This window comes from Ostrinia nubilalis, chromosome 6, assembly GCF_963855985.1.
Source record: "Ostrinia nubilalis chromosome 6, ilOstNubi1.1, whole genome shotgun sequence".
NCBI lineage: Eukaryota > Metazoa > Arthropoda > Insecta > Lepidoptera > Crambidae > Ostrinia > Ostrinia nubilalis.
Window position 1 is genome coordinate 6,975,281 of NC_087093.1, and position 16,137 is coordinate 6,991,417.

Genomic DNA, 16,137 nt, shown 5'->3' on the forward strand with positions numbered 1-16,137 from the left:
TGCTTGTAAAGAAAAAACGCTTTCTTACAACCTTTTAAAAATCAGCAAAATATTTTCATTGTCCAATATATTGTCTCTACACACACGTTAGAATACCTACAGTGTAGGTCCTACACGTATGTGGACACAATATATTGGTGTCCTTTAGAAAGTAACTAGAACGGGATTAGATTACAGTGGATACCTAATTCGTATGAACGCTGTTGACTTAAAACAGGTAGGTAGCTACATAGATTGTTTATGAAAATTTCAGGCTTCAGAAGATAAATAAAAATCGTCGATCGATTCTAGCAAACCCGACGTCCAGAGCGGCCCTTACTTTAAGTCTGTACTTAATAGGTACCATAAAAAAAATTCTTACTGTTAAGGCAGATGACCCGCCTGTAGTACGTAGCGGGCGAGGTCCTCCTCAGCAGCCAGGAGCCCGTCGTGACGAGGTCCTCGCTGTGCAGGTCGCATAGCCCGCGGGCGGAGTCCTTGCGGCCGTCCATGGTCCACGTGAAGCCGCGGCAGATGAAGTGCTCCTCCAATTCGCAAGCGCTTTTGCACTACGTCAAATAAATAAATTAACTATTGGTTATTCTTTGCGATAGAACGAGACGACATGACCGGCAATGGGCAGTTAACACTGTCGCCGGTAGTACCTTATAATTGTTTAACATAGGTAGACATAATTATGTCCATCAGATTCTGCAACTACTTTTATTCTAGGACAAGATGTAGAGTTCTCAAAGAAAGCTTAATACCTACTATCGTTACCGAAACAACTTTAGGTACTGACATAAATTACTTACCTCATCTTTTGTATAGTTCTTCACAGTAAATTCGACGTGTTTCAATGTTTGATTGTAATATTCCTCATAAGAACATCGATCAATTTTACTCGGATCTGAAAAAAAAAATTAGAATATCATCAATATCACAACTAAGTACGTTATATGATAACAGTTTGTATAAAATTTTAGTGCAGTTCAATTATTTGCTTCCAAAATTGTTTGTGCGTACAAAGATTTAGGATCATACATTTACTAAGTACCTGTTTGGGCACAACAAATTAGATGTGTACATATCGTTTGCTTTTTTTGTCGATATGTGATTCTGTTTACAGAAACTACTAATAAAATTACCATGGAACATCGGTTGTTAAGGCGAACTACATACTTAAAATCAAAGCTTTAAAAAAACATACTAAAAATATGATAACATTAAGAATAAGTATGTAAATGCATTTGATATTTGGCTCGGACCAGAAAAACTGGCATCTATCATAAAAAGCATCAAAGAGAATACATAAATAGGTATGTATTTTATTATGTAGGTAGGTATTAATGTAGGTATCCGGCATAGAAGAGACATTCTCTTTCAAATCAAGCAAGGTTGAACTTGTATTAAAATGCGGAATAAGGAATTAAAAAGCTATTTATTTAGTAGAAATTCAGCAAGATAGTCTAAGTATTTATCTAATGCAAGTGCTATGTATCAAAAATTAAATTAACAATGGGTTTCACCATCAACAAAAGCTACGCAACGTATCAAAAGGGCATTTTTATGTGTAGGGCATGAAATATTATTTTATTTTAATTAAATTTGCATTAACAAGTTTAGTGTCGTTTTTGTAAGTTTTTCTTGAGAATGCTACAATGTAATCTTGTTGCTGATGAAATAAATGAATTTAATAAATAACAATATACTTACAATCATGCCTACACTGGTTCTCTATGTAGAACGTGTAGTAGTTTGACACTCTATATGATTCGGGTTCCGTGAACTTGTCTTCCACATTGAGAATGCAATTTCCCATTACACCCTCGGACACCTTAATCAATTCCGTGTTGTACACAGCTTCAGGGCCCACCCATTGAGCTGATCTAGAAAAAAATTGATGATAAAAAAATCATTTATATTCAATGTATAAGCCATTTCCATATCGTGTTTTCGTGACACATTTTTAAGAGATCAAGGACTTGAATCAGTAAAAGTCATTTGAGAAACCATTTACATATGGATATCAGAATAGAATTAGCAATATTCTGAAGTCGATTTGTTTGTATAATATTTATTACATAATTTTGGGTGGCCATTAGGTATATACGAGTTTTATCATGGTCTCAAGTGTACTGTCATCATAATTATGTATTTATATCTACATGCTGCCTGCCATGTTTTGAGTAAATTAATTATGTAATTTATTTCTTATAATAAAACATATTATCGCAATGCAATGGCATCGAAGGTTAATATCACACGCAAACCTTACGCTACGTAGGTATAAGAAATACAATAATGTGCTCACACACAACACCTAAACTAGGTATGTTTAATTATAAGCCATTGTCTCTAGCTAAAAATGAAAGTGTTTGATTTCTTGTTGGGTTTATCTAGTGACACTAAACAGTAAATTCATGGGAAAATCGATGCCGAAGACGAGACATTGTTTATCTTTCGCACTAGCATTTGTCCCCAACACGATTCGAACTCCAACCGCTGGCATAGCTGCGGCATTAAGTTCGGTACGCAAAATCCATTCAGTTAAATCTTGCTATATTGTAAATAGAAGGAAGGTAAGACTTATGCGTTTACGAGGAAAGAAAGGCTTTGTTATTACTGAGGAATTAGTTAATGTGGTTGAATATTCACCTATATCGTTGTCCATTGTGGTCGTCAAGTACAGCCTTGTAGCACTCCTGGACTGTGATGTTCACAATGAGCTTGATGTTGGGGGTCTCTGGATGCAGATGGTAGCCCGGCGTGCTCTCCAGGGCCCACCATCGCTCGCCGCACCCGTTTGCCTCTGACAACCAATAAATCTTTCACTCCCATTCTAAAACGCAATAAACTTACAACTTTACAAAGTTGACAACCTTGGACAACTTATTAAAACATATTTTAAACAATATTGACCAATTAAAATATATTTCTTATAGGATTCTTGACATTTAATTACAGAAGATTTATTAATTTATGGAAATAGTCCGATCAGCTAGAAAACATTAATTGACTCTACCATAGTTACAGCAAGATCACGAGAAAAATATAAGGTGCAGATCGGTTTCATTCAAAAAGTTTAACTTCGTGGATAAAACGAATTACTACGTAAACTCGTTAAAAGTTTAAATTTCAAAAATGATTAGTCCATGTCGCCGATTTAAATGTTTCGCAACAAAGAAACATTTGCGCCACCGATTGTATAACACACGCAACGAATTCGTTCTCCTATGTATTCCAACCGGTATTAAAATATCGACAGTGGAGTGACGTAAAATTGAATTAAAAGAGAGAGGCCTACACACGTTCCAAGCATATTTTTTTGAAGTAGGAAACGTCGTTGTTCTGTTGCAGTTCGACGCTTTCCGTGGCTGTGACGCCTTGGCAGTTGCCCTTGGAGTAGGAGACCAGCACGGCGGCGCAGTCGGGCAGCTCCCTGCAGCGCGCCAGGCACGCTCCGGTCAGAGACTCCTCGTCCCCGCTTGCCGAGTACACGAACACCGGCGTCGCCCGCTCCGGAGTCACCCCCGACCACCGCACGAAGCTCACAGATTTCCCTCCGTCACACTCCGCGCCCGATCCTATCGGAAAAACACCGTTAGTATACCTACCAACTACATTATTACCTGAACTTTAACGAAAGTTCAGGGTTAGTGACTTGGTATTGTGCAAAACAAGTTTACATCATATAAACTTAATGTGTAGCTTACTTTTGTGGTTCAGTATACGTTTGTGCCGGAGACGGGAAGGTCATATCGACTTGACATTCTTTGTTAAAAGTGAGTGTTGAATTATTTTTGTGTCGTGAAATTCATTTAATTTAGACTAAATAGAAAAAAATATAAAAAGAAATGGTTGAACCCGCGAAAAATAGGGATGACCTAGTTTTAAACCGTTAAAAGATTGCGTAAAGTTTAGTTTACAATATTATTTTAATTTTTACTTAAAATTAAATTTGAATAACTAGGTATAATAATAGTTTAAATTACGTAAATAATATTTGTTTGGATAGCTTTATTTATTTTTGCACAAATTGACCTGAAAATCTAGTCAGTATAACTTATCTATAGATACTAATATTATAAAGAGGAAAGATTTGTACCTATTTTTGTATGTTTGTAATGAATAGGCTCAAAAACCACTGAACGGATTTTGATGAAACTTTACAGTATTATTGTTCATAATCCAGAATAACATATAGGCTATAATTTATGACGATCTGTGACAAACGAAATTTCACGCGTGCGAAGCCGCGGGCGGAAAGCTAGTACCTACTGTATAAATAAGTACCTATTGAAGATTCGTTGTTTACAAATTAAACCAAATAATACATTTATTTTGAATCCAGATATTCATGATTAAAAGGCCATGTATAAGTATGAACCTATACATAATATTGTCTGTCAGACATAATCTCTGAATTTCGATCGGTGAGCGGTGTCGGCATAATCTGAAAGTTGTTCCTACCAGGTATAACATTACTATGAAACGATTTCGGTATAATGCAACAGCAATAGCTGTTCGATCACTTAAAATTAGCTTATGAATTATGTCGATTAGCTTGTGAAAACCTATTTAAACCGCTTGTCATCCTTTATCTTTGTGCGATTCATTAAATTTATCATAGTTTCTGAGCAGACTGTACTTAATTGTAGAATAATTGCAGTTATTAAGATATTTTTCACATTGAACTAACGTGCAATCAGTCAGGTAGAAGATTTGTTGGTTGTCCTTTAAATAACCGACACGTTCGACAAGAAACGTAACGCACGCAAATAAATATGAAAATATTTTTGTTATTTATTTTAACAAACTCTCATTGCGTTTATTTGCTTACATCAATACCTACTAGGTAATTGTAAACGCAAAAAGTTTGAAAGAATATTATTTATTTATTCCTGAATAGAACGGGACCAATTACGCACTATTCAAACCAATTAACAATCAATTAATTTATTACTTCTTCGCACAAAAAATAATAAACCAATTTTAAAATGGTACAATAAAATAGCGAAGAAGTAATAATTATTTTGCTTATATTTTATCAAAATCTACGCGATGAGGCTGTAGGCAGGGTTCAAAACAAATTATCTCAATCATCACTATAATAGAACTACTAATTTGGTTTAGTCTAATGCAATTTTTTATCTTTTCAGATGTCTCGTTACCTAAGAACCGCATTTGTGTTTCTGACCATGCTGTACTGTTTCCTGTACTGCGCACAACTCGGAGTGACTGCCGCCACGAAACCTCTCAAGTGTCCCAATGACAAGGTACCGCTCAAAATAGGGGCCAGCGAGGTCTGCATCCCCAAGAACTACACAGTCACCGAAGAAAAACTAACGTAGTACAAATGAAGATAAGACTAGTTTTAACATTAACCTATCTAACCATTAATATTAAGTCATGTGTACAGTTAATAAAGATTTAAGTACGTTTAGTGTTATTTGTGTACCTACTTCCCACATTAGAACAATATTCTCAATGTCGATGTTGCGATTATGTAACGTTACTGCATGTGCAGCGTAATTGGCATAACAAACATTTGACTGTCACGGATCACGGTTTAGGAACTCTTCACAATTTAACGGTTGAAAAACACCAAAATATGTCTGAAAGGGAGAAAACTTGACAACAGGATGTAAGATAAGTAGTACATTAGTTTATTAGTCCGTTACAGAGTAAGCAACCTACTTACGCAACAGGAATTAAAAAAACCGGCTTTTTCAATAAAAGTTACTAAAATACGAAAATGCAGTTGACTCGTAAAATTTAATTTAGCATGCACCTACTCGTGGAAGCATTTAGTTTTATCAAAGGAATGTTTTCATGTTTTGTTGCACAACCACAGGTAAGGTACAACTTCGGTCGTCTGTAGTCATTGGGCACTTCACTTATCTACATTGTTGCACGCGAACATTCAGAATAGGTAGACTAACGTACATTTTATAAGTAAAAAATAATTGTTACGATTGAAGTTTAATGATCCTACTACCCGTAGGTACCTAATATTGCAGAGTGGCGGAGAGTGGTGGTTCCTTTTGAGAAGTAGAGATCCTTTTCTCGGAAGGAAATTAAGTAATACTTAAACATTGAAGTAATATTACTACGTATAGAACAGACATCGCGAACAAAATATGTACAGTGCGGGGTGCGGGGCGGGAATTTGACGGACAGCTGTCAGTCAAATCCATGACTATCAAGTTTCATAATTTATGGCGATAAAATCTGCACCAGAAAATGTCGTACTTCATTGATAGGATTGCACGAATAGTGACGTTCCTGCGGTCGCCTCATCATAGACATTGTGAAACGATTGTGAAAATAAACAAATCGGCTAAATTGTGTTAAATTTTCATGGTGCTCAATAGCAAAAAGGTTCAGCTACTTACATTATTTTCTTTTATTATATTGTGCGTTTCCTGTAATGTAATCTAAGCTCCCCTCCCTTAGACTAAAATTAGCCCTCCTAGACAAGTGACAAAACGTAGCAGTTGAAACATTCGAAATCACTGCGCTCTGCCGTTTTTTGGTGTTAGTTACTTCACTCTGTGATGCGATTTTAAAATTACAACTGGCGATTCCGAATTCACAACTGAGGGGACTGAGGCTAATCGTGTTACTTGTGCTACAAGTGCGTATGGGCTTCATACTGATACTTAAGCCATTAATTATTTTTTTCCCGATTAAAATCTAATGTAATCGATAATCGCCTTGAGAATCGTTAACTGGTATTTTCTAATTCGATAAAAAAATTACCCATCTCTAGTTTAAAACTGTCATCCAACAGCGCACGAAATATTATGAGTTATAGATAATGATACCATTACAGAGGCGACACTTCGTTTACGTTTAGTTTCTGCCTATTGAATTGGATACTGTAAGGAAACATCGTCATCATCATTTTAGCTACTGGACGTCCACTGCTGAACAAAGGCCTCCTCTAATGATTTCCACATCGCCCAGTTGATAGTGGCCTGCACCCAGCGTCTTCCTGCTATCTTCAGTCAGTCCATCTTGAGATTTTAGAAAAATTCCCACTCGTCACGGTAGGAACAAAGCTAGGGATGACCCACGCCTTCACTCCAGTTCTATTGTTAACTATCTCAGTGGTTGAGTACACGTATAATAGCTGTGAGGTAGAAGTTACGGGACTATTCCCACCTCTCCTTTTCACCGCTGCATCTCCTGTGTAGCTAGCACCTAGACTAGTTGATTTAAAGCCAAGGTATATCAGTTTTTAGGTAATGACTTAGTGCATCTAAAAATGTAAAACTTTCTAGTTTTTTGTAACATTGAAAAATCTAAAAAGAAGCATCATTTTTTTTACCAAGTGTTTCTAAGAAATTTAAATGGAAGCTTTTGATGACAACGTATTGCTTACTTTTTCAGCTGTCGAACGAATCACTTTTATACTCATAGGTCCTGTACATCGGTAGATTTGGTAAATAAATGAATCCATCCGCATTCAGAAACTAAAAAAATTAAAATAGCTGTAATTTTTTAATACTGGATTTGTCGATTAAATTGATCACATTACTGCGCCCTAACGGGTCGGACACTGGTGACCAGACACACTGTACAATAATTATAATTTTAGCCTATCTCGTGAGCTAGGTGTCAATAATTAGGGTGATTTTCTAACTTACCAGTCGCATACGAACAACGGCAGTGAGATTCAAACAAGTTTGATCCATGATGCCACACGACTATTGTGTGAGCCCACCCGTATTTTTTTTTTTAAAAGATTATTAGTAATTTGTTATTACACAAATTACTAATGCTCCCGTTAGCCCCTCGTACTAAGCTAAATATGCTTGTGTCACGAGTGAGCTCACCACAATAGTCGAGCGGCGGCGGGGACCGAACCCGCGTTCCCCGGATCACGAGTCGGCCAGTCCGACCCCTTCACCGTTCGGCTATCGTGGCTTTAGCTTTATTTAGCTTAACACAAGGGGCTGGACGGGACTATTAGTAATTTGTGCAATACAAAGTGCTTATAATCTTTAAAAAAATCTTTTTATTGCTGTATTTAACCTTCCTTTCGTATACAAATTTATGCGTCAGTGTCAAGTCTGCGATTTTTATTCTTTGAAATTTTCGTAAAATGGCTGCCGCCGCGGTGACGCCTTGTAATTAACAAATTAAAATTAAATTAGTGTTTTAAAGTGTATAAATGTACAACTTAATGGTAAAAAGTCATTCCTTGATTTTTACTTAATATGTATCTGGAGTTATTTGAACAGTATTTTCGTCTATAGGATGGCATATTTCAAAAAACAAAACTGCACTCAAGCGTGTTGTCACAGCAACCGCTGAGCACATACTAATTGAATTTCGGTCCGTGGACCTATTTAGGTGCCAGAAACAGTCTAGTTGACATGTCTTCTCTAGTACGTAGTACATTATAACTCAATGTACTTAAAAGCCAATTTTGGCGTTGTTTATCGAAGGCTTTTTGTCGAATAGGCCCGAATTCGAGAGTTAGCAGCTATCAAGATGTGCAACTTGATTTTTACATAAACGTAGCATAACTTTATTAAAAATAAATTTTCACTACACGAAAATTTGGAAACTATGTACTGGAACTGCCTATAGGTACAGGGTGTTAGGTAAATGGGTATATGAGCCGACACTAGCCCATGTTAACATATGAATATAAATGGTATGGTGAAGAAGAAAATTGATATCATCATTTAAATTATTTTAATTTTCATACAAATCTGATTTTACAAATTTTATTTTGTATGAATATTTAAAAAATTAAAATGGAGATATCAATTTTCTGACTTCACCTTACCATTTATGTATATGCATATGTTAACATGGGCTAGTGTCGGCTCATATACCCATTTACCTAACACCCTGTAGAAATATTACCTACAAAATTAATTTGATGTCTTCAATAAAAATCCAAGGCACAGTAAGTAAAGTTTGAACAAAATTAATTACCTAATTATCCAGTCAGTTCAACATAAAACTTCGTAACAAGATTCATTTATTGTTTTGCCTTCGCCTAGAAAGACAATCACGCTAGATAGCAATTTTTAACTTGAAATATTAGTTTTCTTTTCGCAATCGTTGGTTGTTGTGCTCGTTACATGCATTAATGACTTTGTAGTCATTAAGTTTATCATTACGTCTTGTAGGTACTTTGCATAAACACGGCTATTTACAAGGAATTATTTTATTATTATTACTATAAATATACAGGGCACGATACCCTATTACCACTATAAATATACAGGGCACGATAGCGGGTTCGATTAATCCCCTCAATCAATCGCTTACATTGTCAATTTTAAGTTTAGATGTTCGTGAAAATTTAAATCAGGTTTCAGTCTGTGCAAATGCATTAAAATTTTCATGAAGCATGAAACTTGTTTGACTGTTGTATTTTCCATTGTTTTCCACGCATGAAACGAAAGATAAATAAAAAATTAAATTGTGATAATAACTCTAGGTCAGTTAACTATAGTCATAAGTAATAGTGATTCTGTTAAAAATTTAATCGTAAGGTTTTACATTACTCACCATATTCAAGAGTTAGTAATAAAAGAGCAGAACAAACTCCATAATATGCCTTCATATCCGACAACTTTTTTACACAGTTTTCTTTACAACATACAATGATCACTTTCAGAGTATTTACAAAATGATCACAATATTGCACTGTCTTCGAGTCATTTTCGTATTACTGCGACACGCACCGGGCGGCGTCAGGATCGCTTTATTGGAACACGTCCATTAAATAACTGACGGCTTTACAAGATAGCACTACCACCACTGTAATACAACTTGAATTCTTCAGCCACAAGGGTTATGAACCAATTGCGCAATTCGATACAGACTTGGACTACAGCTGAACAAACATACGGCTCGGGCAGAGAAGCTTTTGTGATTGAAACATTTGTTCCTTGGGATTTGACTAAGAATCGCTTTGGAGTCTCAACATTCTATGGGGTTCATAGATGACTCAAGCGCCGATCTCATCGAGGAATTTCTGCGATCGGAGTTCCGATACAAGTTCGCGGTCGCCTTCGGTAGCGTTTGTCGTGTGGCTACTGAAACTTCACGGAGTGCAGTCATGTGCCAGCCCCCACCACACGGCTGCGACCTTGCAGTTTATTATGGTTTACAGACTACAATTTACAATGGAGTGACGAGTCAACGACAAACGATAGTGAAAACGAATGATAATAGTTACGTTAGACGCCAAAGCGGCGCGTTTCGCAACGCACCATGCGGGTTTGGGCTCGCCTATGGAAGTTCCAATTTTTATTCGTCGTTTGCAAATAGCACTTATGGTATTTTGAAACCATCCGTCCGATGCAACGGGTAATTTACATAAAATGACGGATAGCAGGAAAACCTGCCGCTGATTGATAACTGTGATTACCCAACAAGGCAGATTGTAATGAGCAGCTAGATTGTTTTTGACTAAGATATTAGCTACCTACAGGTATCAGTCAGAAAAACGTCTCTGTTGATGCGTTAAATTCACAGAAAATCAGTATTTGTTTCATTAAAATCCCTCATTAATAAGAAGTGTGTTGATAATTTTCTTCTGTAACCTGTCTAATTAAATTGATCTTATCTCGTGGCCACCCAGCCGAAACAAAACACTTATCATAACAAGACTTTACGTTACTTAAGTAAAGAAAAAACATTTTTTTTTATTTAGATTCAACGGATGCGACGACAAAGAGGCACAATAATGTAAATGCATTCGCTTTCCGCTTGCTAAAAAATGCGCATTGAAAAATAAACTCATGATAAAAATATTTTCAACGTTACTTTAACTTAGCGTATTCTAAGATAAATTCAGACACTCTTTAATATATCTGATAATAATGGAAATAAACGTCTCCTTTCTTTTTTTCTCTCTTTCTTTCTCTACATCCATATTATTATGTAGAGGTATGATTGAATTATAAGGAACAGTTTTAAAAGACAGTGCAGTGAGTAATTGATTGTTTAGCGAAGCATTAGCAGCGCCAGTTCCAGCCCGTCCTGTTATGACCCACAAAGCAATCTGTTATGTTAATTCAATAACATTCATGCTATTGTGATGTTAATGAGCTCAACAAAGCGCGACCGCGTGAATTTATTGTGTCAAATAAGTATTTTACTTTGAATATTATGATTAATATTCATATTGTACGAATGCTGCAATGTGACAGTAACTAATTACAAATGCATACTATGTTGCAAAACAATCATTTTTCTGATTCATGTGTTTTGATAAATAAGAGAAAATAACTTACCAAATTGAAAAATCGTCTTCTTTTAAAATGATCACTGCGTAGGACATTGCCCCTCGCGTTGTTTTTTCAGAATCATGTAAGTGTGAATTAACCAGACTATTAAATTAATTAATACAAATTACATGACATTGTTAAATGATAAACAATACTTCAATGACGTAAACAATGTTAACAATATACTACAACACTTACCTATAACAAGGCCTTTTACTGAAAATAACTCGATTGTTATAAACATAATAAAACTATTAATTGGTTGACCTTACCTCATTTCGAGTAAAACAAAGCCCACACTGATAAAGGGAATCCAAATTACTATATTTTGATAGGCTTTTAATGTCACCAAGTTAAGTTCGCACTCGCATAAAATTAAATTAGCATTGGAGAAGAAGAGACATTTACTGAGAAGAAACTGGTAGAGGATGCCAAACGTCACTAAGATCGCCTTTTGTACTTGCAATAAAGATTTTAATTTAATAATAATATATTCTCCTCTTCTCCATAAACTTTACATTTTCGTTACAAAATACCACTTTCACAATCAAATAGTATAATAAATGATTCCACTGTTTACTTCAATGTGCCGTCGTCTGTATACGGATTACAGTAATACAACACATCTTTTTTAAATAATTTATAATACGATAATAATGTATAGCGTATAGTTAGTTAAGTGTAAAATTGGAAATGATATTTTTTTAATTTCATTTTTATTGGAGCTGTATCCCGAAACGTGGTCTTGAAATGTCCAACAAAACATGTTTGAATACCGGTCTTTTTGAAAACAACCTCGAGCTTCTATTCTTCTAACCTTTTATGATTCGAATTCACATTATGAAGACTGGCAGTGGTCCACTCAATGTATAGGTAGGATGCTGCTCATTCTACATTCATGTTTCACATAGCAAGTTAAGCACACATGTCATTTTGTTGGTTTTCACAAAGCGGCAAATAAAGAATGGCATTGAATTTAACATGAATAGAATCAAGAACACGCCTTAGATTTTATTGCTCGCGCCATGACCGTGTTTGTTTATCACGTACTTATTCCGAATTTATAGAATGAACTCACTCTTAATCAACTTTTTCTATATAAAACTATTTAATTTGCAGCTAGGTTTTTAATAAATAATACAAATCATTATTTTAAGGCATTAGGTATATTTAATAATAATAATTTTCTTTGAATTGTGCTTATGAACATTCCATAACAATGTTGTGCAATTTCTTCACACTTGTATTCTAAGCGGCCAATAAACATTGAAAATAGGCTACTGTTATCTACCTACATATTCAAACACAATACATAGATATCCAAAAATAAATTCAGGTACATTGAACAATACTTTGGTTGTAATGACTATCAACATTTCTGCTAATTTCTTAAGATTTCTAACAATGACTCTATTTTCAGTAACATTTTATAAAACTTCAGGTATTTTCTATGTTACACATTATTCCTAAGGGGAATGAAAACTATTTTCCTGGCAAATTAGTCAGTTAACATAAGTTTATTCGTTAGTTATTGTTATTTTCTGTATCAGACCGTCATTTCGTTAATTTTATTATAAAATATCGAAGACGATAACGAGTAATTCAACTGAGAAGTGAGTTTTCACGAATCGTTCAAAGTTATCATGCTAAGCGGCTACCGAGCGTGCCAAGTCACTTTTCATATGCTAGTCCTTCATCCATGTAGCTCACAATGCATTTATTTACATTTGTCGTCATAAGACGCGTCGTTTAACGTTTGTTAACCCTTTAACCAATATAGAGCGAAATATTTTCATTTATTTTTTACTTAAATTGAATTCAAAATATGGAAGCCAATAATTTAGCCAAGGCTTATAGACATATCTCTTAATACAATTAATTACGATTAAATTTTACCATGAAAACATTCCACCCCTAACACTTTTCAACATGGACAGGACATAATAAAAAGGACTCGGAACTGATAGTATAAAATGAAGAACATATTGCTACGTAATGGTTAATTAAGTATACGTAAGTTAATATTCTGCATTATTTCATCGAATATTAGAAATTTTGATTGAAGGTAGTAACAGTTTTAGTGCTTGCACAAAAATGCATGAAGATATAGACCATATCGCCAAAAACAAGAACTATTAAAACCCGTGGAATGATGTCTTAATAATTAACCCACATTTTAATAACACTTCAAACCACATATTTAAGTATTAGCTAAGCACGTACATAACAATTAGTACAATATAACACAATAATTCACGTGTGTACCTATTACAAAATATATTTTTCTGTAACTTGGCCTTTTCACGCGTGAGCATATTTTAAAGTTAATAAATAGCAATACTTATCAAAAAATAGCATTTCCGGTCAACAATAGAATTAAACTGTCACTTTTGACCCTTAACTGCTTTGGATATAAGAAAAATACATTAACTTCATTGTTGTAACGTACAAATATCTTAATTTTAAATGTACACGATAATATGTATTTGGCATTTTAATTAACATTAATTTATGCAAGTGAAGTACTCAGTATTCCGAAAGGCAATTATTTCATTAAATGGCGCGTTAATAAGCCAGTTATTTTTTTCATATCACAACCTACACTGATTTAAATAATTACTAAAAATGATTGAATGTAATAAAATAATCAACAACAATATTTACACACAAATAAATAACAAAACAATTGAAAGTAACAATAATAAACACACGACAATAATAATTTGATTGACATAAGACCAGCAAATCTTAATGAATTAAACAACAAATAAAAGGGAATAACAAATCTATAGGTGTGATTATTTTTGGTTTTATAAATAAGCAGATAGCTGATATCGATAGTGGAAATATCAATTACTGTAAGGGACAAAACACGACTTTTCAGGAGAGCCAAAAAACGATTTTTTTTTTCTTTATACCTCAATATCTTTTTATGTGATGTTACGATTTAAATAGTTTCTATGGCAAAGTTTCTTAGAATTTTCTGTTCTTTCATAATATCAACGCCAAATTTTCGAAAAATGGGTAGTTTAAAAGATAGCATGTCCCTTACATTAAAAAAACGAGCTTGACTGTACCTTACAATGTTGAAATTTCACAGTATGGAATGTCATGTATGTTGTAAGGTACATTTAAGAATAAACACGACAGTAATATTATTGTAACTTGACAATTTTAACATTGAAACCTGATGTAAGTAGAGGTTGCATTCGAGTATTCATTAACAAAACGAAGAGAAGAGATAGAAACAAGACAACTTAGTGTTCACAAATGCAGTTGGAGGCATCAAATACACATCACCAACAAAACATTTAGTCACTGATGATGCCTACATCTGCATTTGTGAACAAGTTGTCTTGTTTCTATCTTTTTCTGTTCATTTTTACGCAGATAGGTTTTTTTTTCAATCATCGTTCGTTCGTTTTAGCCGAATGACGTCCACTGCTGGACAAAGGTCCCCCAAGGATTTCCACAACAACCGGTCCTGCGCCGCCCGCATCCAGGCACCTCCTACAACCTTCACCAGATCGTCGGTCGACCTAGTGGGGGTCTGCAGCACATTACGTCTTCCAGCTCGTGGTCGCCACTCAAGAATTTTTCTGCCCCAGCGGCCATCAGCTTTGCAAGCTACGAGCTCCATCCACTGCCACTTGATTTTAGCGATTCTGCGGACTATGTCAGTCACTTTGGTTCTCCTGCGGATCACGTCATTTCTGGTTCAATCACTACGAGCATAGCACGCTCCATCGCCTTTGACCTTGAGTCTTCTTATGAGGCCCACAGTAAGCGACCACGTCTCAGATCCATAAGTTATCAAAGACTTTTGTCTTGAGACAGTGCGATATTTCAGACGTGAGAATATCACGAAGCTTCCTGAACGTTGCCAGCCGAGTTGGATTCGACGATTGACCTCTTCCTCGAAGTTAGACCTACCTAAGGCTGGTTTTAGTGTCACGCAGACCGTCAGTGCGGATCGCTCCGCACAGCCAATCTGTATGAACTGATAGGGAGCGAGCGATTCCTGCGGACCGCATTACTCTAAAACGCTTCCTCGAAGTTTACAGATCGGCTGTGTGAAGCGGATCCGCACTGGACGGTCCGCGTGACACTATAACCAGCCTAACTGGACTGTTTGTACTAGGTACATATAAGTGTCAACAACTGCCGAGTGTAGAGTATCCAACCTTTAGAGGAGTGGGTGCAACACGGACATTTGACATGATTTTGTCTTGTCCATGTTTCATTTTAAGACCCCCTTGTTGAGAGGCTCGACTCAGGCCATTGTGCATTGTGCCTAGATCTTCCACGGTCTCAGCCATGGCTATGATATCGTTTGCGAATCGAAGGTGGGTTATTTACTCACCGTTGATATTTATGCCGAATCCGTTCCAGTCCAGAAACAGTTTCGGAGTTTTCAGTTCCCCCTGTCTGCTGCTGCAACTGGTTTCGAGTCTTGATCCTGGAGACGGAACGACATTGTGGCGTTTTCGTACAAGCCTTTCAACATTTCGATGTATCGATATAGGTAGTCAATTTGACACCGTTGGAGAAACTGTAGTAGGTACTGCCCAGGTCTCGATCGAAGCTTTCTCATAGTCCACAAACGCCAGGCAAAGTGACTGACTATAATCCTCGGTCTTCTGTATAATCTGCCGTGGCGTATGTATGTGGTGTACTAAAGCGATTGAGAGATTGAGAGGCTGGAAGTCATCGAGCTTACGAACGAGACGATTCGTAATGACTCTCGAAAACAGCTTGTAGACATGGCTCGGAAGTGAGATGGGTCTATAATTCTTCAACAAGGTTTTGTTGCCTTTTTTGAAGAAGAGTGTCACCACACTTCTGTGCCATACCGTAGGCGTTTTTCCTTCGAGGATGACGGAATTGAACA

At 35.9% G+C, this 16,137-nt stretch overlaps 1 protein-coding gene and 1 long non-coding RNA gene across 2 annotated transcripts in view; one reads left to right on the forward strand and one right to left on the reverse strand.

Annotated features, from left to right (window-relative positions):
• Positions 1 to 10,731, reverse strand: part of LOC135072490 (uncharacterized) — a 28,533-nt gene extending 17,802 nt beyond the window's left edge. The window contains exons 1-6 of the mRNA XM_063966425.1: positions 9,520 to 10,731; positions 3,291 to 3,566; positions 2,638 to 2,791; positions 1,696 to 1,868; positions 795 to 889; positions 362 to 548 (exon numbers count right to left, since the gene is read on the reverse strand). Coding sequence (XP_063822495.1) covers positions 362 to 548; positions 795 to 889; positions 1,696 to 1,868; positions 2,638 to 2,791; positions 3,291 to 3,566; positions 9,520 to 9,574 — 940 coding nt within the window. The 5' untranslated portion in view covers positions 9,575 to 10,731. The remainder of the gene's footprint in view (positions 1 to 361; positions 549 to 794; positions 890 to 1,695; positions 1,869 to 2,637; positions 2,792 to 3,290; positions 3,567 to 9,519) is intronic.
• LOC135072491 (uncharacterized) lies at positions 3,538 to 5,425 on the forward strand. The gene is made up of 2 exons (XR_010257448.1): positions 3,538 to 3,764; positions 5,142 to 5,425. It is a non-coding gene; the product is annotated as an uncharacterized LOC135072491 (long non-coding RNA).
• Positions 10,732 to 16,137: the final 5,406 nt, after the last annotated feature.